Genomic DNA, 25,434 nt, shown 5'->3' on the forward strand with positions numbered 1-25,434 from the left:
ATATATATATATATATATATATATATATATATATATATATATATATATATATGCTCAAAAGTTTGCATACCCTGGCAGAAATTGTGAAATTTTGGCATTGATTTTTAAAATATAACTGATCGTGCAAAAACACTGTCTTTTATTTAAGGATAGTGATCATATTAAGCCATTTATTATCACAGTTGTTTGGCTCCTTTTTTAATCATGATGATAACAGAAATCACCCAAATGGCCCTGATCAAAAGTTTACACACCCTTGAATGTTTGGCCTTGTTACAGACACACAAGGTGACACACACAGGTTTAAATGGCAATTAAAGGTTAATTTCCCACACCTGTGGCTTTTTAAATTGCAATTAGTGTCTGTGTATAAATAGTCAATGAGTTTGTTAGCTCTCACGTGGATGCACTGAGCAGACTTGATACTGAGCCATGGGGAGCAGAAAAGAACTGTCAAAAGACCTGCGTAACAAGGTAATGGAACTTTATAAAGATGGAAAAGGATATAAAAAGATATCCAAAGCCTTGAAAATGCCAGTCAGTACTGTTCAATCACTTATTAAGAAGTGGAAAATTTGGGGATCTCTTGATACCAAGCCAAGGTCAGGTAGACCAAGAAAGATTTCAGCCACAACTGCCAGAAGAATTGTTCGGGATACAAAGAAAAACCCACAGGTAACCTCAGGAGAAATACAGGCTGCTCTGGAAAAAGACGGTGTGGTTGTTTCAAGGAGCACAATACGACGATACTTGAACAAAAATGAGCTGCATGGTCGAGTTGCCAGAAAGAAGCCAGTGGTTACAGCAGAAAAAGGTGAAGGTTCTGGAGTGGCTATCACAGTTTCTTGACCTTAATATCATCGAGCCACTCTGGGGAGATCTCAAACGTGCAGTTCATGCAAGACGACCAAAGACTTTGCATGACCTGGAGGCATTTTGCCAAGACGAATGGGCAGCTATACCATCTGCAAGAATTTGGGGCCTCATAGACAACTATTACAAAAGACTGCACGCTGTCATTGATGCTAAAGGGGGCAATACACAGTATTAAGAACTAAGGGTATGCAGACTTTTGAACAGGGGTCATCTCTTTTTTTTCTGTATTGCCATGTTTTGTTTTATGATTGTGCCATTCTGTTATAATTTTAATAATTCTGTTATAAACATTTTTAGGTTACCTCACAAAACATTTCTACAGTGTACAAAATAAATCTTGATCACTGACAAAACTACATTGTTAATGCTGGTTGTCCACTCTTTGCTGTAAGACTTAACCAGACTTAATGAAACCAGTCCTAAATGTTTTAAATTTAAGGAAATATGAGGGGAAACCTTAAAGAGTAAGCACATAAATTTGGACAAACTTAAACCTTAATCTGTAATATTAGTAGATTATATCCATAATGATGTAAACTTATATACAGTGATATAACTTTTATATAAACTTATAAAACTTCCCTTTAGAGAAGTGTGTACAATGTGTGGTTGTGTAATGTGTGTATCTGAATTCATGAATCAGTGTATGTAATCCAATGTAAAGGGGGTTGCACACCGGACGCATCTGGTGGACGACATGGTGCGTCCTAAAATTAGAAACAACTGTTTTCAATGAAGGTACGCACACCGCTGCTGCCACTCCGCGTCTGTCGGCGGCGCCCAGCTATGACTTCGGAGGTTGCTCAAATTTCTGCCACGCCACAGAGAGCAGCTCGCATATTTTTCCATTAAATTCAACCCAAATCATTATCAAAGGACATAGATTATTTACTTTAGTGTTCTTCATTCTTGAACAAGGGAAAAACCTTGGTAACTTTTGTGTGTACTGTCTGCAACCTGAACCGCATCGATGTGCACCGTGTTTGATACCTGTGCAGTGTCCTAGCCACGACACGATGCGGTACTTCTTGTCCGGTGTGCGGCCGCCTTAAAAATCTAAAATTAGATTCATTACTAGCCATTTATTATCGATTTTTTTATTTTTATTATAATACATATTGTCAAGTTTTATGTCTGTTGCATGTCTTTAAGTTAACATCACTAGTGAATTGACTTACCTTTGTGCTTATCTTTGGCTGCAATCTTTAACAAGAAACTATGTTCTTAGAATGTAACTTTTGAAGTTACTTGATGAACCAGTTTGACTATGGGCTCAGGTCACTTACAGGTATCACAGGCTCGGTTAGACAAGTGGTCATGGGCTTAGCAGTTTCTGTTCTATTGTTACTTCCATTACATATACAAATTTATTTTCATCAAAATGATTGTTCTCACTACCATTTACAGACACACATTTGCGTGCTGAGGGAGAAGACAGCAAAAGAGCACACAAGCGAACGTATTGAGCACAGCCTCCTGTGTATCCTCACTCTCCAGTAGTATTGGGAAGTCTGTGAATAATTTTCCTTTTGAAAACATAAAAATTAAAAAATTCAGTACAATTTTTTAAACTTTCCAGCACTACTCATGAGAGCCAACATCCTAGTAAGGTGTGCTTGATACACTTGTGTGTCTGTATCTCTGTGCATTCTCAATGTGCCCTGTCTACTCCGCTTGCACAACAGCAGCTCTAGCAGGTGTATGTACGGAGCATCTTGGTTCTTGGTATAGGAGCATTTTAACATGTATAAGAGCACAATATTGGGCCCTATAACAGTCCTAGAACAAACACATTGTTCTTTTCGAATGGTGCTTTTATCAACAAGAGCAGATGGCCTGTGGACCATAGTTTGGATACTCTTGCTCTGAGGGTTGTTTTGGGCTGTGCACCTGTTGGGAGAGAGAGAGACTGAAAGAATGTTTAAAACAGTTAAAGTTCAAAAAATTCAAAAACTCAGTTGCACTTAGTTTGTCCCTCAACCCATGAAAGCATTGGGACAGAGGACACAGAGGTCTAGAGGGCATTGGGAGGGGTAGAGATTTGCAATGAAGTGTGAAATGACTTGAAGTATAGGTACGAGTCACACTGTGTATGTGAAAGACAGGTTGGGATTGCCTAATATGAGTAATGAGACTTTTCAACACAGTTAAACCATCAGTGTCTGACTAGAACTATATTGTCAAATATGTATTCCATTGAGATTCTATCTCCTCTATATTTTTGTTGTTGTTGTTGCTGTTGTCTTTCCTCATTTCCAAAGAGCACTGCTCCAATTTTAAAGTTAGACAAGGCAAAGTTGTCACGGCAAGTGCCATTTTTTTTTTAATTTTATTTTATTATTTTTTCCTGAATTTGCATTTCCTGAAGAACATACCAGTTATTGCAAGGCAAGAAAAGAACAGTGTTAAAGTTTGAAATACTGGTACGTTTTTAGACCTACTGTAGGTATTTAGGTTTTAGACTTGGGTTGTGGGTTAATGAAATTCTGCATCAGAGCTGCTTTTCTATTGCCATGACACTCAGCATGCATTTTGTTTTTTGTAAGCTGTCTATAGAACTTATTCACAGTAGCACATATTTAATTTTTGTGGCAGTGGTGGATTTGGCTTACCGTCTCTTCAATAACATGCACTGTATAAAGCTGAAAAATTGTCATAGATCTGGTGCAGGATCTGTTAAAGGCTTGAATGGGATGTCATGTCCTCTGATCATTCAAATACGCATGCACACACACTACCATAAATGGTGTTCATCCAGAACCGTGTTTGTCAACTGTGCTCTTATCTCCTCAGCTAAACCAAGCAGTCACCTTTTTGATTTACTGCATAAATCTGGTTTTGTTCTGTGTTCAAAATGTTATGAGAAAAAGTAAAGGGACATAACAGCATTAGGAATGGATTAAACTTGATTTGAACAGGTTGTGATATTTGGGGTCAAAGAAAAGGGCTTGTAGTAATAAGTGTTGTATAGTGAAGAGGTAGTAGTGTGCAGTTCTAGAAGAAGTCCTGAACACCTCGAATTTGATGCATGCAGCTACAGGTAGCCAGTGGAGCAAGACCAAGAGGTGTATGATGTGGTCGACTGATGAGCTTTTTGTTTATGTGACATTATAAACTACATTGTGTTTGAATGCATGAACTTGCATTATCAGCCTTATGTGATTTCTGATTCTAAAAATAATCCATCAGTATGTGGGTGTGTCCTAGGATGCCCACTGTCAGAACACTGTGTCCATTTTCCTCTGGGACTCATGTCTAGTGCCAGGAGCATGAACCACCCAGAGAGTACTATCACCATCGAGACACAGGGTCAGAAAGAGGGAAAGGAGGAGAATTAGAGAGAAAGTGAGTAGAAGTGAGGGAGAGAGCTAAAAAGACTGTAAGGGAGGGAGGGAGGGAGGGAGGGAGGGAGGGAGGGTAGGAGGAGAGAGAAACAGGAACAAACTGGATTCTCCACCGGAGGAGACAGATAGACAGACAGTTCTGGGAGGGAGTCTGGATGATTGGGGAGGCTGTGTTCTCCTTGAAAAACAGACAGCAACTCTGCTTTACTTTTTATGTTCAAGATCAGCAACAGATGCGGAGGTGTCAGCAGATGCATAATGCAACAGGGCGTCACCTTGTACCAAATCGTTACACAAGTACTGCACACACATTTACAGTGTGCATAATGGGGTGGTCTTTTGTTCTGCCTTCACCTGCCTCTTTACTTCAGAATGGTGTAGTATATTTCTCACAATCCTTCTTGCCTATTATGGCGAAAGTGAATATTTTATTAACAGAGATGGCTATGCTCAGACCTATTCATAGTTCAGCCTGCTAATGAGTAATTCATTTGAGGCTTCTGCAAAAATATGTATGCATTATTAATAGATTGTCATCTTTCAATATTCATGAGTCCCTCTCCACCATAGGTGGAACTCCCTCTTAGACCTTTAGTTGCTGATCTGAGATCAGTGTTGCCATTTTACTCCAGACTCAGATGTGCTAGTTTCATACTCAGGTTTTCTGTTTAGTGTACCATCTTAAATGATCAATACTTTGCTAGTATTGCTGATTTGCTGGACATCATGAGTGAATCTCAAGCCAAGACCAGTTTCTTCTGCCCATCCTCTGACCTCATCCATCATAACAGAAACTGCAACACAGGTCCATTTTCAACAGATTGATCAACTGATCATCAAATTTTCTGATCTTTCATCCCTCACATTTTTGTCTTATGAGCTAATTACAACAACAAAACAGACTCAATGCCAATTACTAAATTAATTTAATTCAAATTCAAAGTGACAAATATTCTGTATGTCCTATTCATATCTTTCTGGAGAAAGATTATGCAGTCACATTCATCTATTCGCCGCAGTTGACTGTGCACAAGCGCCTGGGTTCCGCTGCATGCTGTGGGATCATGCGTGTTGTCGTGTCAGGTTTTCTTGCAAGAGAGCAATTTCCTCTTTCCTCTGCACCAGAACCGTTGCAATGCATGAAAACGAGCCCTTTCCTTTTCACCCGAAGTTCTCCTTTTCTCTCCTTTGACTAAATTAAACTCACGTCCAGCCAAATACATGTTGATGCAAATTATGAGTATGGTATCTTCAGGGAAAATTGAGGGTTTTTGTATTTCGCACCATTGCCAGTTGTTCAAATGGCTTTGGGCTGCCTAAGCTAAAGCTAATCAGGACACTGCAGTTTTGTACTATAGAAGTGGGGGTCATGCCGGTCTCTGAACTTCTGGGTATACTAATGTTGTGTCTATTTATTCCTTTAAAACTTGCTTGCTCTGCAGACATGTTTTCACACCCCAATGGGAAGTGCTGCATTGATGCGACAGAGCTATAATTCTTCTTTATATATTTGCGCCCCCATCTGGTCCTTTGATGTGTTGCAAGCGAGATGTGTAGGGCACTAAAAAAATGCTGTTGAAGTAATTTGATTATCACAAGTCATAAGTTGTCAGCCAGAGTGCACAAAACTACACTTCTAAACCTGGATAGAAAAATGTAAGTTATTTTTGATTGCCAACTACCTTTTGTCCATAGGCAGAAGACATTTACTGGCGTCTCTTAAGAGTAAGCAAATGGGGATATATTTCATTAGATCATTATCAGACTTAAAATACGTGACTCCAAAGTGATAAAAACCAAGCAAATTATATTATATTATATATATATATATATATATATATATATATATATATATATATATTATTATTATTATTTTATTTTTATTTTTTTTGCCTGGAATGCTGAACACCAATTCACAATATTTTTCTCTTTATTTCCAGAGTGAACAAGCACAAACATATACAAGCTTTGGTTTGCATCACGCATTTACCATGACTGAGTTTGACAAAGCCACCAGAGGTTTCTGACACCAGAGGTTAATTTTTCTGTATAAACAGCAGCATCTCCTTTCAGAAATATGGTCCAATCTGGGAAAAAAAAAAAAAAACCTGCCTCACATATGGGCCAACAAAATCTGTAGATCTGCATTTAGGAGACAGATGTTTATTTGTAGCTGCCCTTAATGCTTGTACCACATGTATTTCACCAGCTTTTCTGAAAGTAACACGTTATTTAATGAATTATGAACTCAAGACTTTGTTACTGTTTCGCTTTAATTTCTTACAGAGCAAATATGACATCACAAATACTTTGTTAAATGCACTTTTTTCTACACACAAAAACATTTTTACAGCTGTTTACTTATCTAGGTTGCATATATATATATATATATATATATATATATATATATATATATATATATATATATATATATATATATATATATATATAAAACCATCTTTTTTTGTTTCCTTTTCAGAATCGTTTTATACCAACTACTATAATCATATTTTTTAAAGACACACATACATTTTGGATTTACAAACCTCCCCATATAAAAATGCTACACTATTATCACTTTAAATGCAGGGCCTTTTCTAATCACCCATGGTTATCTAATCATCTTGAAGCAAACCTTAAGACAACTCCTAAAGAGCTACATTTAAAAACTGATATTCCAGAAAGGTTCACATTCTCTTCTATCTAAATTAGTATTTGCTTAATTATTGTTTCAAGAAATATTTAATCTGGTGTAACTGTTAATCATATATTCCTATAACACATAAGAAATGCAATGTAAAGTGTGAAAAAATACATTCTACCGTGCAAATAAAGTCTGATGTATTTAATGTTTGCTGTATATTTAGCAGTGCATGGTGCCTGGAGAGGAAACATTCACCCATCTTCACACATGCAACATTCATTGTATTAGAGCTGCTGCTCTAATATGAATGTACTTCTCAATATTGGCTTTGTAATTTATTTATTTTTTACCGTGGAATGTTGAGTTGACTCTTTAGTCAGGAATGTGTATTTATAATGTGTATGTTCAATTGTACAAAGAGAAGTCATGTGTCCATGAATGCTATGATGCTACGTAGAGAGAGTGTATGAGCATAAGAGCAGGTAATATCTATTAGGTACATAGATTTCTATGGCTGAGTGCAGTGTTTACATCTGGATTTCAGCGCAGGCTGCTGGCAGGCATACAGTCACACAGAGCCCTCTTCTCAGCCCGCAGTACCAAACTTTCCGTCTAAAAAACACAACAGATAGTTAAAAGTTACAACCCACGGTACATCCATCTCCAAAGTTTATTGAAAACGTTATACAGTATACATTAATGTTTTTGTTATATATGAGAAAAGGGTACATTTTAAGTGCTTTTGCAGTTCACATAAATAGCCCTGTACAATATTATCACACCTTTCGCATTGCTACCATCCTGTGGGTGCTCAGGACCTCGCACCCACAGGATGGCACCCAATGAGATCAGCCCTGGATTTTACTGCAGTCCTTTTCTGCATATCGTGGCCCCCTTCAGCATATCACGGGGCCATTTTGTGGCCCACTTCAGCCAGTCGAGGCCTGTTCGGCATAACACGGTGGCCCATTTCAGCTTATCGCCACCCGTTCGGCCCCATTTCGCGGCTGGCCCACCGGGAAAAGTCCCGGTTCTCCCTATGGCCAGTCCGCCCCTGATGGCCCCAATGCGAAAGGTGTCTTTCAACTGGACTGACCAAATTTAGACATGTGAATCGGTGAAGCATTTTCTTTTACCTACAATAATCATTAAACTTAATTAACAAAGGAACAAACTTCAGTAACACTTTACAATAAGGTTCCATTTGTTAACATTAGTTAACAACATTAGTTCACATGAACTAACAATGAACAATACTTTTACAGCATTTATTAATTTGTGTTAATGTTAATTTCAACCTATACTACTACATTTTTAAAATCAAATGTTGTTTGTTAACATTAGTTAATGCACTATGAACTAACAATGAACAACTGTATTTTTATATCAAGCATTAACAAAGAATAATAAATGATATAACAAACATATTGTTAACTGTTTGTTCATGATACCATAGGCGTTAACTAATGTTATTGAATGGAACCTTATTGCAAAGTGTTACCCAAATTTCAAAGGAAGTTACATTCAAACCAACACTTGGCTCAAAAAACTGTTTAAATGGGAGTGATGCTTCTGTCAATTATTATGAGGTCATAAAAAGTGCATGTATAATAATTAAGAACTAGAATATTGTTGTTTGACATTTTTGGATGAAGTAGCGTGCTATAATTGCAGTTAATGCAGTACATTTCTGTCACTGCATTATATCGCAATAACCACATTGACTTGAAATAAATTTAGAGGAACAGACATTAAATGGGAACAAGTTTCGTGATCTAAAAGGTTTACTCCCTTTTTATGGTCTCACCCGTGAGTCCAGGTTGAAAGCTGTTTTCTTCAGGTCTTGCAAGGCTCTCTGCATAAACTCAAAGGCATGACAGTCAACACATGGTCGGCCTATTAAAAGAAAAAAGCAGATACAATTGTGCTGTAACTGATGACTTAACACTGGCCAACATTTTAGCATCATCACTAAGGCTGAGCAGGTGCAAAGCCCATTATGGGCTTCAGGTAACAGCAGGGCCGTAGCAAGGAATTTTGGACCCCCTGGCTGTATATTGCTCTGGGCCACTTTCATATGAAAAATACAGTTTAAAATTTGTGGTGGGCCCCCCTGGAGCTGTGGGCCCCTAGAATAGTTACCACCTTTCACCCCATTAGCTACGGCCCTGGGAAACAGTACTCAATGGCTACATCTATGATGTGTTGTAATATTAAATGAAACATCCTTGTTGCCCACATGTCTATAAATGCATATACAGATGTTACAATGTCTTACTCTCTGCAGGGATGACAGTCACTGATTCTTCAGCGTTAACTGGTTTGACACAGATGAGCTGCACCAACACAAGCAGCATCACAGTCACTAGAGCTCCGCTTGGCCTCATACTGTCGAGCAGCATCACCAAACACACAGGAACGGGCGACAATACCTGCCAAATCATAACGTAAATAGAGCGCTTTTGTGGCACAAAAAAACAACCGTGCTTCAAATGTTTGTTTTTTTTTGTTGTTTGTTTGTTTTTTTTGTTTTTGTTTGTTTTGTTTTTTTTTGTTTTTTTTGGCCCCATCTTTCTAAAGCCAAGAATGTGGCAATTTCCAAATCTGATAACCAAAATACCCTCGCCCTACTGGTGTAAATCACATTATTAATAAAGCTAATTACACAGGAATGGAGCACACTTGAATTACCTGTAGTGTCAGATAAAGACAGTAGCAGCACTGTTAGTCAAACCTCCGCCCTCGTATTCAGGAGGACGCAGTTTCATTGCGGAGCTGCAAGAGATCCAATTGCGTTTTCTTCAGGTATATTGTCCTTCGCGAAGCACCGTAGAATAGAACTCAACAAACGTTTTATACTCTGATTGGCTTCTGGTGGTCACATGGGTTCAAACTGTTTTCATATTTTATATTAGTGTCATAATATAAAAGCCTTATTGTTTTTACATTTTTGATAGATTTTTTTTTCCTTTATATGTTTTCTTTCATACTCAAATAAAACGATTGGTAACAGAAATCTGATCTGTTGTCTATACTTAATGAACAGCACGCCTCTTACAGAAATCTATCCACATGTTATGTAGATTTGCAGTTCCCAATAAGTTGTATTTTTACGCACAGTATTTTTCTGTATATTATAAAGAATTCCAAAGTTTCGATGTGGCTGTCATGAAATACATATGAAAAGTTGAATGTCCTGCTGTAAGACATGCTGTACTCCATCTAAAATGCTTTTACGACCTCATGATATTCATGAAGAGAATACATGAAATATTTGGTCTTTTTCAAATGAATTTGTCACATCACAGGATTTTTCCAAATAGGAGGGGCATTTTGATCTGGCGGGGCGCAAGGAAAATCTAAATTTGATACTCATTATATCTCTAATTCTCAAATGTTGTGTTTGTTAACATTAGTTAATGCACTATACACTATGAACTAACAATGAACAATTGTATTTTTATTTACTAGCATTAAAACAAATGCCCCAGCCCCCGTCTTTAGACCCAGCTATGTTACAAATGGTGAAAAAGTTAAAAGAAATAGTGAACAGTTACAGGGCCTAAAATATACACTGTCCCTTATAAATTTACATAAATACATTTAAACCTAAATTGACTAAATGTATCAAGATTTAACTGATTTATTGTTACTGAATATTGATGGAGCAAATTTGTTTGTTAAAAAAAAAAAAAAAAAAAAAAATATATATATATATATATATATATATATATATATATATATATATATATATATATATATATATATATATATATAATAATAATAAAGGAAGGTTGTTTTGATTAAAATTCAAAAAAGGTGGTGAGGGGCCTTTTACCCACACACTTGGGGTAAAAGGCCCCTAGGGGGTTTAAAGTCATATTGTGTAGAAATAGGGGCCATGGATATAGTGCAAAATTTGTCAACTAATGCAAATAATTTTGAATTTTGAGTATCAGTTAGAAAATGCTTACTCAGAAGAACTACTTCAGAAAAGAGTGCATGATTTCCTATTATTTCCAATCACATTTGGCATTTTATAACATCTAACGTTTTCTATAAACTAATTAATCTCCATTGTGATTGGATCAGTCAATGTGTGCCCACTTTGAACATTTTTCAAAACATATTTTACCCCCACTTAAGAAAAACAAAGTGTTTTATGGGGGCTTTTAGCCCCTGCAACAGGGGGTTTTTTTACCCCAAATACCATCCTTTCACTTATTCCACAGTTATTAAAAAAATTTTGACCACAAAGAAAACTGAAAATTATAAATATTTTGTCTCAAAATAAATGTGTTAATTTCAGGGCCTTTCATTAGCTACATAAATTTGCACAAAAAAAAAAAAAAAAAAAAAAAAAAAAAACACATTCAAAATTAGATCAAATTGCCTCAAAATCAAACTGTAGACACACCACACGCAAAGATCTCATGGATTAGGAAAATTGTGCACTGCAAAGTGACACATTTGTGTTTACGAAAGTGCTGTGGTAGTTTTTGTTGCTATTTAGTGTTTGTAGTGAAAATAAAATCAAAGGAGCCTTTTACCCCTAGGGGCCTTTAGAATAAAAATAAAATAAAATAAAATGCGATTTCACTATGCTTTCACACATAAAATGAGCACTAATTAATCAGATAGCATACTGACTACATAGTGGTTGGGTTGTGATCACATGGGTCCTAGTGTGTGTGCTTTCTTAGGTAGCCTGTTAAAATGCCCGATTTCGTAATTTGTCTTTTCCAAGATGGCGTCGATGAGGGAGAGCGACACCGGCCTGTGGCTGCACAACAAACTGGGATCGACGGACGAGCTGTGGACTCCTTCGAGCATCGCCTCCCTACTCACCGTGTCGGTCATTGATAATATACGACTGTGTTTCTCTAGTCTTTCGCCTCCGGTGAAGCTGAAACTCTTGGTGGGGATGCTGCACCTCCCGCGCAGGACCGTGGATGAGGTGCGACTGCAGGACTCTGTCTGACCTGCTGCACTCACATAAACTGCTTTAACTTCCCAGTGCGGCACGTAAACGTTAATTGGGGTGGCATGTTGTTTTGTAGTATAATTTGTGTATGTTGCTGACATGAATGTGTTGCATGTGTAATAACATGGCTTCCACCATGAGACCCCTGCAGGTTATAGGGCTGCAGCTGCTGTCTGGAACATGTCAGTTTCCTGCAGATCAACTCAGTCAGTCTGTCTTCAGTCTCTGGGCTTGAGCTAACACGTTAGCCTCTGAATACTTGCCCCTTGATGTATCTGAGTCCCTCCGTAATCATGCATTTAACTTGTGTACGTTGCTGGTATGTAATTACTATGGAGTTTATTCACAGGTTTGTACACGTAAAACGCCCCCTTACAAAATATTAACGTCCGTTGTAACCATAGTTTCCTTCAAAACACCAGTTACTACAGTTATAATGGTAAACTGGTTTGAGCCACCACTGTCACAAAAAAACTACATAGTTTGAATCAAGATCCCCAAATGACTGTAGTAACTGGTATTTTGGCGGTTGCAAGAACATTAACGCTTAAACACTGCTCGCATGTGGTTGGAGTGAAAATCCTGATAGCGCACGCGAATCACCCAGACGTCTATTTGACGCGTATGTTTTCAAATCTGGAAAACGTTTTATTATTATTATTATTATTTTTAGGTTGTTTGCTGTTTTATGTGGAAATTATAGACGTATCTCTTAAAGGGATAGTCTCTCATCATTTACTCACCCTCATGTCATCACAGATGTGTATGTCTTTCTTTCTTCTGCTGAACACAAAGATTTTTAGAAGAATATTTCAGCTCTGTTGGTCCATACAATGCAAGTGAATGGTGACCAAAACTTTGAAGGTCCAAAATGCATATAAAGGCAGTGTAAAAGTAATCCATAAGACTCCATTGTTTAATTCATATCTTCAGAAATGATATAATAGGTGTGTGTGAGAAACAGATCAATATTTAAGTCCTTTTTACTATAAATCTCCACTTTTACTTTCCATATTCTTCATTTGTTTTTGCTGATTCGCATTCTTTGTGCATATCGCCGCCATCTGGGCAGGGAGGAGAATTTATAGTTAAAAATAACTTAAATATTGATCTGATTCTCACCCACACCTATCATATCGCTTCAGAAGACATGAATTTAACCACTGGAGTCTTATGGATTATTTCTATACTGCCTTTCATAAAAAAATCATTATTATTTTTTTTAAATCTGTGAAAAATAAATACTATATTAATTACATTTTTTTTTTTTTCATGACACTTAAACTATTTGAATGAACTTTTACTAATGATGTAATTTTAATACTTTTTATACTGAGTCCCTGGGTCTATAAAGGTTGAAAACCCCTGTCCTATGAATAATTTGTTGTTGTTAAACAAAACACAACATTCAGTATATGTTGTTTGTCAAGCCTGACTTTAAGGTTATATCTGTGATGCTATGCATTTACTGTTTCATACCTTTGATTTCGTAAGTTATGGTAGTTGATGACCAGATCACCATACTTTTACCATAAGTGAAAATGTCAATGTAATTGACTTTTATATTGTTACACATTTATTGACATTAACAGATCATTCCTGAGTCTGACATGTAATGGCAGTGCAAGAACTGATATAGAATAGCAAACATCATCTGTTTGTATTTTCATGATCAAAACATTATTTAGCATTTTAGTGCACTGATTTTCTGTCTTGGCCTTTAAATTGCATCACTTCAAGTCACAACTCTTTCTGTGCTTTTTGCATCTGGGTAATATTCACTATAAATGATGGAAACATATAGGGTAAACAATGTTGGAATGATGTGTTTACTGTATGAGGCAATGGATAGATTTGACAAACTAAAGAAACTCTATTTCCTCCTTTTCCCTCATATTCTAGATGAAAGAGGCTCTGTCAGAGATCATTCAGTTGGCCACAGTGGACTCTGAGCCATGGGTGTTAATGGTGGCTGACATCCTAAAATCCTTTCCAGATACAGGCTCGCTAAACCTGGACCTGGAGGATCAGAACCCTAATGTACAAGACATACTTGGAGAGCTGCGTGAGAAAGGTCTGTTCAGTGACTGAAGTGTTAAGAGAGTGTCAAATGTTGTTGTGGATGGGGTTTCAGTAAAAGAAAAGCCCAGATAGAGAATGTAATTTTAATGCTATCTTTATGAAAAGCTCTACAAATGTCAACTACAGAAAAGTTTGTGTGTTATGTGCTTCATTTCTAAACATTGACTCTCTTTCATTTTGAATGTAACTATTTGATGCATTTCATCTGCATGCATCCTAATATCAAATGGGTAGTACCAGATATGTTATGCACATGTTATATCAGATGGTATTATGCATGGTTTTTGACCGCAGTAAAGATAGTTTGTGGTTTGAAATTCAGATTTTGTTTGGCAAAATCCGCCGTGTGCTGTCATTATTCTTCACGATTTGTGAATTAAGGTGATATCGTCCGCCGCTTCGCAATCGGATGTTTTAACATTGTGACTAATGCATTTTGCTCCAAAAGTTGAACACCTAGAAGAGTAAAACCACTGTCATCTTGACCAGTCTGCTTTGTGAATTTTTTTCACAGCAAAGTTTTGGTGTGTCAGCCCTTGTTAAGTCTGCATGTCAGGAAGGTGAAAAATAAGCACTCATTTAACAGTTATTTCCAATAAACACTGAGTCTGTTCACTTGTTTTAGACAGAGTTTGATTTGTGAAAAATTTCACAATTACATTTGGTTGCGTTTGATTATGTCTTCCTAATATAGGCTGTGTCAATGGATTAACAAGCCGTTAGAAAAATAAGCTTTTAACTCAATTTATACAGGTAGGCTCAAATAGACCTTAATAATCTGTGATTCTTAATTTACTGCCTGTATGTATGAAGCCATCAAACATAGTAAAATACATTTGTGAAAGTTTTCAAAAATACAGTTTTGTCTGAAACTAATGTTTTTCTATCACAATAGGTAGTATATACCATGAATATGGCATCCAAAAGGAATGTAACAATTATAATTTTTTCTGGAAACTTACTGACACAGGGACTTAAACAAGGGTTGACAGATATTAACTGAAGTGTAAAACATTTTACAAGTGATGACGGTCTATTTGAGCCTAGTATGAACTGTCTAGGTGTTCAGTTTTTAAAATTATAGGCCGATTATTACTTTAATGGCATATATAATTAATATTTCACAATGCCAATATGCATTAAGCAGACTAAATGAGTAAAATCAATTTGTGAAAGTTTTCACAAATCCAGTTTTGTCTGAAACTAGTGTTTTCCCCTAATTTTAGTCAGTGTGTTTGAAGAATATGTCCTCCCAAGGCCTAAATACTGATTTTTCTAGAAAGTGGTTGACCTGGAAATGGAAAGGGATAGTTCACCCAAAAATTAAAATTCTCTCATTTACTCACACTCATGCCATCACAGATGTGTATGACTTTTTCTTAGCTGAACACAAATGAAGATCTCTAGGAGAATATTTCAGCTCTCTGGGTCCATACAATGCAAGTGAATGGTGACAAGATCTTCAAAAAGGACAAAGTCAGCATAAAAGTAATCCATAAGACTCCAGTGGTTTAATCAATGTCTTAAGTGATCCAGTTGGTTTTGGGTGAGAACAGACCGCATATATAAGTAATTTTTCTCTTTACATCTTGTTATTGTTCTAGGCACATTCATGATTTCAAGCTTGATTACACTTCCTTTTGCTTAATGCATGCGCAAAGCGCTAGATGGCGCTATAGGAAGTGTAATTGAGCTTGAAATCATGATCGCTAAGGAGACATCTGTCAAGATGTTCAGTCAAAAAGGAGTTATATTTTGGTTTGTTCTCACCCAAAACTGATTAGATCGCTTCAGAAGACATTGATTAAATCACTGGAGTCTGATGGATTATGTCTATGCTGACTTTATCTGCTTTTTGGAGCTTTTGGAGTTCTTTTCATCATTCACTTGCATTGTATGGACCAACAGAGCTGAGATATTCTTCTAAAAATCTTTGTGTTGAGCAGAAAAATGAAAGTCATACACATCTGTGATGGCATGAGAGTGAAAAATTATGTGAGAATTTTCATTTTTGGGTGAACTATCCCTTTAAACAAGGGTTAAGAGACAAAAGCTGAACTGTGAAACATTTGACAGCTTATGAAGGTCTATTTTAACCTACTAAGACTTTTCTAGATGGTCAGTTTTTAGAGCTGACTTCTCATTGACAAAGCTTGTATTGTTATTACACAAGGCAATGGAGATAGAGCAGTAAGACACAATCAAACACAACCAAATGTGATTATGAATTTTTGCACAAATCAGGCTCTATCTATAAATTCACTAAGTAGTGAATTTGCATGAACCTAGACTACATGTTTATTGAAAATAGCTATTAAAATTGAAAAGTGTTTATTTTTCACCTTCCCGCCTTGAAGACTTAACAAAGGTTGACAGACTTAAACATTGCTGAAAAAAAATTCACAAATCAGACTGGTCAAGATGAATGGTTTCACTCTTCTAGGTGTTCAACTTTGAGCTATTTGCATTATAAAATAAAGAGTTGCAATGTTAAAACAACTGATTGCGGAGCAGTGCACAAATTCACAAATTGTGAAGAAAAACATGCAACATTATTTACGTCTATGACAGTGTATGGCAGATTTATAGCCAGACAAAGTCTGAATTTCAAATCACAAATTATTTTTACTCCGGTTGATTTTTGTTGAATTTATGTGTTACTTTAGTAGTGACCCAATCTTGAACTTTAATGTATGCACAGTTATTGCTGTTGCTCTGTATTGTTTGTTTGTTTCTTTTTGGCTAGTTTAGCTTGTGTGTGTATACTATCTGTCCTTGTAATTGTGCACTTTGGTAAGAAAGTGTCTGCTAAGAATGAAAAATGGACTTTGTGTCAATGTTTTGACCCCTTCCCTTTCTCAGTGAATGAATGTGAAGCGTCTGCCATGTTGCCTCTGGAGTGTCAGTATCTGAATAAGAGTGCTTTGACTGCGCTGGTGGGGCCACTTACTCCACCCATCAAGCATTTCCAGCTGAAGAGGAAACCCAAGAGTGCTACACTCAGAGCTGAGCTTCTGCAGAAATGTAAGTTTGTATATGGTTTAATTACGACATAAATCTGTTCAGTGTGTATTTACACCAATGTTTGTATGATGCTCATATTTCTTTATTATTTGTTACATTTGTTCTGAAGCCACAGAGACTGCCCAGCAGTTAAAGAAAACAGCAGGAGTCCCGTTTCACTCCAAAGGAAGAGGACTGGTGAAGAAGATTGACACCACAAGTAAAATTTAATATATATTCCTCCCTCATTTCCTTGATCTTTCCCTAGATCCATATTTGACTCGCTCTGGATTTGTTTTGTTTTTCTCATTTCTAACCTCCTCTTTCTCTCTTAACAAACAAGCATTAAAGTGATTATTAATCATGTTGTTTCCTCTCACAGCACCGCTAAAAGGCATTCCTAAAGCACCATTCCGTAGCCCAACAACCCCGAGCATGTTCAGCCCCCCCAGCAACAGAACGCCTATTGCCCCTGTCCGCACACCCCTGCGCAAGGAGAGGGGAGTCAAGGTAACCATTAAGCAAGGACCCACAATCCAGCTGACACTTTATAAAAGACATCTAATACCATGTATCACAAATCATTGAATTTGTTTGCTTTAGTTTTGTGTCCATTGTCAGGTTTGTGGTTGTGTTTATTTACAGCTGTTAGATATATCTGAGTTGGATATGGTAGGAGCTGGCAGAGAAGCTAAGAGGAGAAGAAAGACTTTGGGTAAGTTCAGGACCTCTGAACTGACTCACTTAAGGGTCATTCCAAGCCCCTTTATGCTGAGTTCAAATTAACTGAACTGCTGGATTTGTAGTTTTAATGAATTTGTATCTTATACAGACATAGAAGCTGGAGAGAAGGCCGCCAAAGAAGAGGCAGTGGTGGAAAATGCAACACCAGACTATGCAGCCGGATTGGTGTCCACACAGGTAGCCCACACATCAGCCTTCATGCTTGGCACGTGGTTTTACTGAACACTTTGAACCAACAGAATTCTCTCTGTATGACAGAAACTGGGGGCGCTGAACAATGAGAGCGCCCTGCCATCAACCAGTTACCTTCCCGCCACTCCCAGCATGGTTCCCTCCTCATCCTATATTCCCAGCTCAGAGACACAGCCAGGTGAGTGAGATATCTGCGAATGCAGGATGAGACGAATGCAAAGAAAGTACGTACAGTAGAAAACCTATTGATTAGACAAAATTTTAGTATTCAATACCTATTCCGGTAAAGCAACAACAACTAATGTGCTATTAAACACATTTTTTACTTTTAATTATTAATTTAATTGAAAAGTAATTATTCAAGTAAACACTAATAAAGAACACAGTGAGTGGTTTTCTTTTTCTCGTCAGTATTTTTTTTTGATTAATATTGTTAACATAATAGACAGCAACAGGATTTAGGACTAAGCCAGTTTAAATGCACATCGATACCTGGATAACTCCTAAAAATCAGCTTATTTTTAAAATTCAGACAAAGCAAGAAACACGCGTTTACATGAAATTTGAAATAATCTAGTTGTTCTCTGCTTTTGACGTCAAACTGTGAAGATGCATGCACACAACACTTGCACATACTGAATAAGAGGTGTTTACGTGCAATACAAAATCAGGGTAATGGGCAAAAATCTACCCATGTTCTTATGCCGTTTATGACCTAACACCGATAAAGTCGTTTAATGCGTTCACATGACCACACACATTGTCGGCCTATTAAACATAACTGGTGTAAGAATGTGCATTTCTTGAGCCAGGTCCATTGCCCAGTAGAGTAGTTCATCTCAAACACTGTGTCAACCAGCTTGGTGGTGCTACCCATAAACACGCTCAGTGTGATTGTAATTGTATACCAGGAACTCAAGTTACATGCATGTAGATAATGTGGAATCATTTTTAAATGAAGCACATTCTTTTATCTTTCTGTGTTTTGTGCTAATGTAAGCATTTCATGAATCATTTATAAAAATCTCCTTTGCTTAATCCAAAGTGTTCTCAACCCCCATTTTTCTATATTTACCTGTTAATTCTCAGCCAATGCAGGTGGTTCAGGGCGTGAAACTACAAACCGGCAGTCGGAGGAGTTGCCTGCTCCCAATGCTGCTTCTGCTTCGTTACCCGGCCAGTTCAAGCAACGGCCGCCTATGTATAATGCCAGCACTGCAAGTCCCACTGCCCCTACTTCACCCACCACGCCAACCAGCACACCCACCAATAATGCCCCGCCCCCTGCCGCTACAGCAACACAGCCAGACATGCCCACACAGCCGCCCACCACTGCAGCCCAGCCCGCACCCACACCAGCGCCTCCACAAACCCAACCTAAAAAGAACCTGTCGCTCACGGTGAGAAGTACAGTTCATGATACGATCATGAAATTTGGTTTAACCACCAATTTGTGATTCTCACATCTCATTGTTTGGTTACCTACAGAGAGAACAGATGTATGCTGCACAGGAAATGTTCAAGACTGCAAACAAAGTTACACGGCCAGAAAAAGCCCTTATCCTGGGCTTCATGGCAGGATCACGAGGTATTCTAGGCTTGATTTCTTCACGGCTCTTATTTTGAGAATCTTACTGTTTATGTTCGTTCTTAATGACCTTCCTAATGTTTGTCTGTGTCATCCTTCCAACAGAGAACCCCTGTCCAGAACAGGGCGACATCATTCAGATCAAACTGAGTGAGCACACAGAAATACTGCCTAAAGCGGATGGAACGGGCAGCACAACCATGCTGGTTGACACAGTGTTTGAGATGAACTACTCTACTGGGCAATGGACCCGGCTCAAGAAATACAAACCCATAACCAACGTCTCCTGAGGAGGACTGGGTTAACAATAACACACATGCACGAACACACTCGGCGTGTGATTACATAGACACATATGTATACATTCACACACCCCTCTTCGATGTCATGTACACACATTATGTACATGCGCTAGAATGTACATATATTTACGGGCCAAATTTGGAGGTATCGGGAATGTGTGGTAGTGACTCAAAGTGGGCAAATTTTTGGAGATTCAGACAGTTGCAAAGAACTTGCCAAGTCCCAAAGGCATTGCCAAAGACAGGGACCCTCTTCTAAGACTTGTTTTCTTTATCTTTTTGTTAACGTTTGTATCGTCTCTCGTTTTTATGCCCAATTCAAATTTCCGAGTGTTGGGGAAATGTAATGAAACCGAGGCAGGGCTTGTTAGTTGTCTTAACCTAGTTTTGACTGACACGTTATTGCGAGATCTTACAAGGGTACAAACATGCTATTACAGTGTCCCCCAAATGAAACAAAAGCATCTGTCGGTGTTTTCTCACTCAGAATATAAAAAAATGTTTTCAAGTTCCTCCTTGACCAATGGACAGAAAAAAGAAATGAAAACAATAAACAAACAAAAAAGTGCAAAACAGGTTATTTTCTGTTTAAAACTGTTCAAGAACGTAATTGTTTTTTTTTTTTGTTTGTTTGTTTTTTAAAGAGGAAATAAATGGAAACATGTCCAGATTTAAATTGCTGGTGAAAATAATTTTGGTTTATGTTGCAATACATAAACACAATAATCTCTGAATTATTGGCTTTCACTGCATCTCTAACAACATGCTAGTTTTAGCAAGAATTTAGTGTTTTTTTAAAAGAAATATTCCAGGTTAAATATTAGTGAAGCTCAATTGACAGCATTTGTAGCATAATATTGATTACCACAAAAATTTATTTTAACTTGCCCCTTTTCTTTAATAAAAGCAAAAATATGGGTTCCAATGAGGCACTTACAATGGAAGTGAATGGGGCCAATCCGTAAACATTAAAATACTCACTGTTTCAAAAGCATAGCTACAAGATGTAAACAATATGCATGTTAACATGATTTTAGTGTGCTAACTTTTTCCTGTGTAAAGTTATAGCCATTTTACAACTTCGTTGCCATGATGACATAATGCCATAAACTCTAAATCAATTGTAAAAACTACAAGTTAAACAACTTTACAGCTCAAATTATACACACATTTTAACAGAAGAATTAATGTAAGTGCTTTTGTAAAATTGTAAACTTCACATATTTACCTTTAGTTTAAACCCTGCAAAAATTGGCCCCATTCACTTCCAGTGTAAGGGCCTTACTGTAACTCTGATTTTTGCTCTTTTTTTTTTTTTCTTTTTTTAAAGGAAAAAAGTATTTTTTGTGGTAATCAATATTTGCTGTCGATTGAGCTTAACTTGTATTGAACCTGGAATATTTCTTTAAGTTTGGTCTGTATCCAAAGTATGAGACAAACTTGAACAGATTATTTTAATTGTGAGGATGCTTGGGAGATGCTGTGAGAATGCATGAATACTGCATTTGATGAATTTGGTACAGTACAGTGTTTCTGAAGGAAAACAGTGACACAGGGTGAATGTTTAGATGGTAAGGTTTAGTTTAGGGGTATACTTATCCCCATCTTATGGTTTAATAATGACAATATACAACTTTCCATTCTTTGTTCACCAAAGGTCTGTGCAATTCAAAGATGTAACCAATTTTCAAGATTGATTCAATACAACATTTGGCACAAAACTATTCCAACACCGTATCTTTTTCCACTGTATATGGATAAGTTTACAGTGATGTGAAAGTATTTCCCCCTTTCCTGATTTCTTCTATTTTACATTCTAAATTGTTTTAGATCTTCAGACGAGATATAACATAAAACGAAGGCAACCTGAGTAAACACAAAATTCAGTTTTCAAATATATATTTTTATTGAAGCAAAAAATGTATCCAACACCTATATCACCCATGTGAAAAACTAACTGCCCCCTTAAACTTAATAGCTGGTTGTGCCACTTTTAGCAGCAACAACTGCAACCAAACGATTCTGATAACTGGAGATCAGTCTTTCACAATGCTGTGGTGGAATTTTGTCCCACTCATCTTTGCAGAACTGCTTTAGTTCAGCCACATTGGAGGGTTTTCAAGCATTAACTGCCCATTTTAGGTCCTGCCACAGCATCTCAATCGGGTCCAAGTAAGGACTTTGACTAGGCCACTCCAAAACTTTAATTTAGCTTCTTTTGAGCCATTCAGAGGTGTACTTACTCCTATGGTTTGGATCATAATCCAGTGCGCTTGAGCTTCAACTCACGAACTGATGACCGGTTCTCCATTAGGATTTTGTGGTAGAGAGCAGAATTCATGTGTCCCTTAATAAGTCGTCCTGGCCCTGAAGCAGCAAAGCATCCCCACACCATCACACTACCACCACGCTTGAGGTATGATGTTCTTTTTGTGGAATTCTGTGTTTGATTTATGCCAGATGTAACGGGACCCCTGTCTTCCATACAGTTCCACTTTCGACTCATCAGTCCACAGAACGTTCTCCCAAAAGGTTTGAGGATCATCAAGGTGTGTTTTGGCTAAATTCAGATGAGCCTTAATGTTCTTCTGGGTTAGCAGTGGTTTTCGCCTCGCGACCCTTCCATGGTTGGCATTTTTGGCCAGTGTCTTTCTGATAGTGGAATCATGAACAGCGACCTTTATTGACTTGAGGCAGGCCTGCAGTTCCTTGGATGTTGTCCTTGGCTTTTTTGTGACTTCCTGGATGAGTCGTCGCTGTGCTCTTGGAGCAATTTTGGAAGGTCGGCCACTTCTTGGAAGGATCACTACTGTCCTAAGTTTTCTCCATTTGGAGATAATCCCACTCACTGTGGTTCTTTGGAGTCCCAGAACCTTTTTAATTTAGCTTTTAAAGGCTCTGTAACCCTTCCCAGACTGATATATTTCAATCATCTTTTTCCTTATCATTTCTGGAATTTCTTTTGACCTTGGCATAGTGTGCAACTGGGTGAGACCTTTTAGCTAACTACATGCTGCTGAACAAGTCCTGTTTAGGTATTGATTTGATTGAACAGGGTTGGAAGTAATCAGGCCTGGGTGTGTCTAGTCCAGCTGGACCCCATTATGAATGCAGTTTCATAGATTTGGGGATTTAGTAACTTTTTAGCTTCAATAAATAACATCATTTAAAAACAATATTTTGTGTTTACTCAGATTGCCTTTGTTTTATGTTAGATTTTATTTGAATTTTTGAAACAATTTAGTATAAGATATACACAAAAACAGAAGGAATCAGCACTGTAAGTAGGAAAAGAAACAAATGAGTATTTACAAAGGGTAATTGGTAGTTATCTGAAGCAGTGGCGTAGCCAAGGGTGAGCTGGGGTGGGCCTGGTCCCACCCAAATTAGACCCAGGCCCACCCAGAATATTTGAGATTATTCTTTGACTTCAAATATATATTTTTTAAAATAGTTTAAAAAATGCATAAATTCTGAAAGTATGAAATAACTGTTTGAATGCACTGCTTCTCTGTTGTTAAGGAAAATTTGGTTAAAAAAAAACAAACAAATTGGGTGAAAACTTGGCCCATCCATTTTTATTAAGGCCCACCCAGAAGTAATTTCCTGGCTACACCCTTGATCTGACGTATTCTCCTCTTGTTTGAATTTACTGCTAACTGCAAATTACAAATCTCATTGCTCCCAAATAGCTTAAAAAGATTACACTCAACATGGAAATCCTTAAACTTAAAATAACTGTCTAAAATGTAATAGAGAGCATAGTTTCTAAGCAATTATTCACCTTATATCAGAAAGGCAAAACTGTTGTGTTGGATTAAGTTGTCTCTATTTTCGAGATCATTTGTAGACCCAAAGATTTCTCCAATGTCTAGATTCTTCATTCCTCAAACCACTCCAGGATCTGTCCAGCTTCCAAAGGCCTTTTCAAGGTAGAGTGCCACAGCTAAGGGCAGGCGATCTTGAATCTTCCCTGCCACCACCTGCACCCCCAAGGGCAATCACTCCTTACTCAACCCCAGTGGACACTGGGTCACAGGCAGGCCCAGTATGTTCAAAATTCCTAGGAATTGGTGAAAAAAGGGTTGGTGTTTTCAAATGTTATCTTTATTGTTGGTTGACTTTCTTTGCCTTATGACCCATAAAAAGCTTTTTACTTTCAATATTCTACCTTTTTCAAAGAACTGCACTGTTTCTCTTTAACCATGAAGTACTCATTGTTGAGGCAGTCTGAATGACCAAAAGTGGCAATAATAAGCTTTAAAGAATAGTTTCCAGTTTTAGTGTCTGAAAACTGAAATGGGTCAAGGTAGTAGGTTTGAACCCTACAATAGCCAGTAACATAATCCTATACACTCACTGAGCACTTTATTAGGAACATCTGTACAAACACTTATTCATGCGATTATCTAATCAGCCAATCATGTGGCAGCAGTGCAATTCATAAAATCACGCAGATACAGGTCAGGAGCTTAAGTTAATGTTCACATCAACCATCAGAATGGGGAAGAAAAATGTGATCTCAGTGATTTTGATTGTGACATGATTGTTGGTGCCAGACGGGCTGATTTGAGTATTTCTGTAACTGCTGATCTCCTGGGATTTTCACGTACAATCGTCTCTGCAAAAAACATCCAGTGAGCGGCAGTTCTGCAGATGGAAATGCCTTGTTGATGAGAGGGGTCACTGGAGAATGCCCAGACCGGTTCGAACTGACAAAGGCTCTGTACAATTGTAGTGAGCAGAATAGCATCTCAGAATGCACAACACGTTGACCTTGAGGCAGATGGGCCACAACAGCAGATGACCACGTCGGGCACTTTATAAGGACCATAGTGTTTCTAATAAAGTGCTCAGTTAGTGTAAATTACTGTAGATTAAAAACGATAGCTAAATGACATAAAGGGGTAAGAACTGTCAAAAATGATTAACATCATTCAATTACTTCCAATAATTGGTAAGACTTCCATACTGTTCTTTATGTTCTCATGGTTGGCTGAGAAATACTGGAAAAATCCATCTGGTCTCTATAAAAAAGTGTCTCCAACATAAAAAGAAGGCTGTGGTTTTAAGCAGTTGTTACCTATGTAAACAGAGTGAAAAGGAGCAAAGAGAGGGTGATGGTGTTTAGGGACAAGAAGAGGACGTGAAGGGTAGAGCAGCACTCCATCTCTCTCTGTAGTTCCTCTTTCTGCTTCAAACTGAACTGAGATGGCACAGAGCTGAGTACTCTCTGATAGAGCCAGACCTGAAATCAGCCACAAGAGAACAACATGACACATAGGTTGTTACTTTGAACCAAGAAGGACAAAAATATGTTTCTGTCATTGTTTATGTGCAAATTTGAATCTATGAGGCAACAGAGCATGTCCTAATTATTCTAAAAGTCCTGAACAAGCATAATTAAGACATAATTGTGTGCCAAGGTAATGCATTACCAATAGCAGCCAGTGTGTGTTCAGATCTTCCAAATAACCACTTCATAAGCTCCCACGTGGGCCAAACCGAGCCTCCATCTGCCATCAGATCAGCAAAAGGTTGTGGAGGCTGCAATACACACACATGCATCTAAACTTACTCTTCTTCTCTGGATGTGCAATGTGCTTAAATAAAATAATTTGTTATTAAAATCACATTGTTGTCAAATAAGAAAATGTAAACTTGCTGCTGAGTTA

At 37.6% G+C, this 25,434-nt stretch overlaps 2 protein-coding genes and 1 pseudogene across 3 annotated transcripts; 2 read left to right on the forward strand and 1 right to left on the reverse strand.

The window, feature by feature from the left end:
- Positions 1-6,267, forward strand: part of LOC127415885 (DNA polymerase nu-like) — an 81,755-nt pseudogene extending 75,488 nt beyond the window's left edge.
- On the reverse strand, positions 6,133-9,684 carry LOC127411732 (neuropeptide-like protein C4orf48 homolog). 2 transcript variants are annotated; one of them, XM_051647466.1, is made up of 5 exons: positions 9,556-9,684; positions 9,143-9,296; positions 8,672-8,760; positions 7,396-7,476; positions 6,133-6,307 (listed from the first exon to the last, which is right to left on the reverse strand). In XM_051647466.1, the coding sequence occupies exons 2-4, from the start codon at positions 9,264-9,266 to the stop codon at positions 7,405-7,407; spliced, it is 285 nt and encodes a 94-aa protein (XP_051503426.1). In that variant the 5' UTR covers positions 9,267-9,296; positions 9,556-9,684; the 3' UTR covers positions 6,133-6,307; positions 7,396-7,404. The 2 variants fall into 2 exon arrangements, with proteins under 2 accessions (XP_051503426.1, XP_051503417.1); XM_051647457.1 differs by lacking the exon at positions 6,133-6,307 and having other exon boundaries at positions 6,616-7,476.
- Positions 9,685-11,601: 1,917 nt separating this feature from the next.
- LOC127412851 (negative elongation factor A-like) lies at positions 11,602-20,429 on the forward strand. Its single transcript, XM_051649527.1, has 11 exons — positions 11,602-11,821; positions 13,751-13,922; positions 16,793-16,954; positions 17,064-17,153; positions 17,316-17,443; positions 17,579-17,648; positions 17,766-17,854; positions 17,936-18,047; positions 18,959-19,269; positions 19,358-19,457; positions 19,563-20,429. The coding sequence occupies exons 1-11, from the start codon at positions 11,612-11,614 to the stop codon at positions 19,745-19,747; spliced, it is 1,629 nt and encodes a 542-aa protein (XP_051505487.1). The 5' UTR covers positions 11,602-11,611; the 3' UTR covers positions 19,748-20,429.
- The last annotated feature ends 5,005 nt before the right edge of the window (positions 20,430-25,434 follow it).

Source organism: Myxocyprinus asiaticus, chromosome 2, assembly GCF_019703515.2.
Source record: "Myxocyprinus asiaticus isolate MX2 ecotype Aquarium Trade chromosome 2, UBuf_Myxa_2, whole genome shotgun sequence".
NCBI classification, from domain to species: Eukaryota; Metazoa; Chordata; class Actinopteri; order Cypriniformes; family Catostomidae; genus Myxocyprinus; species Myxocyprinus asiaticus.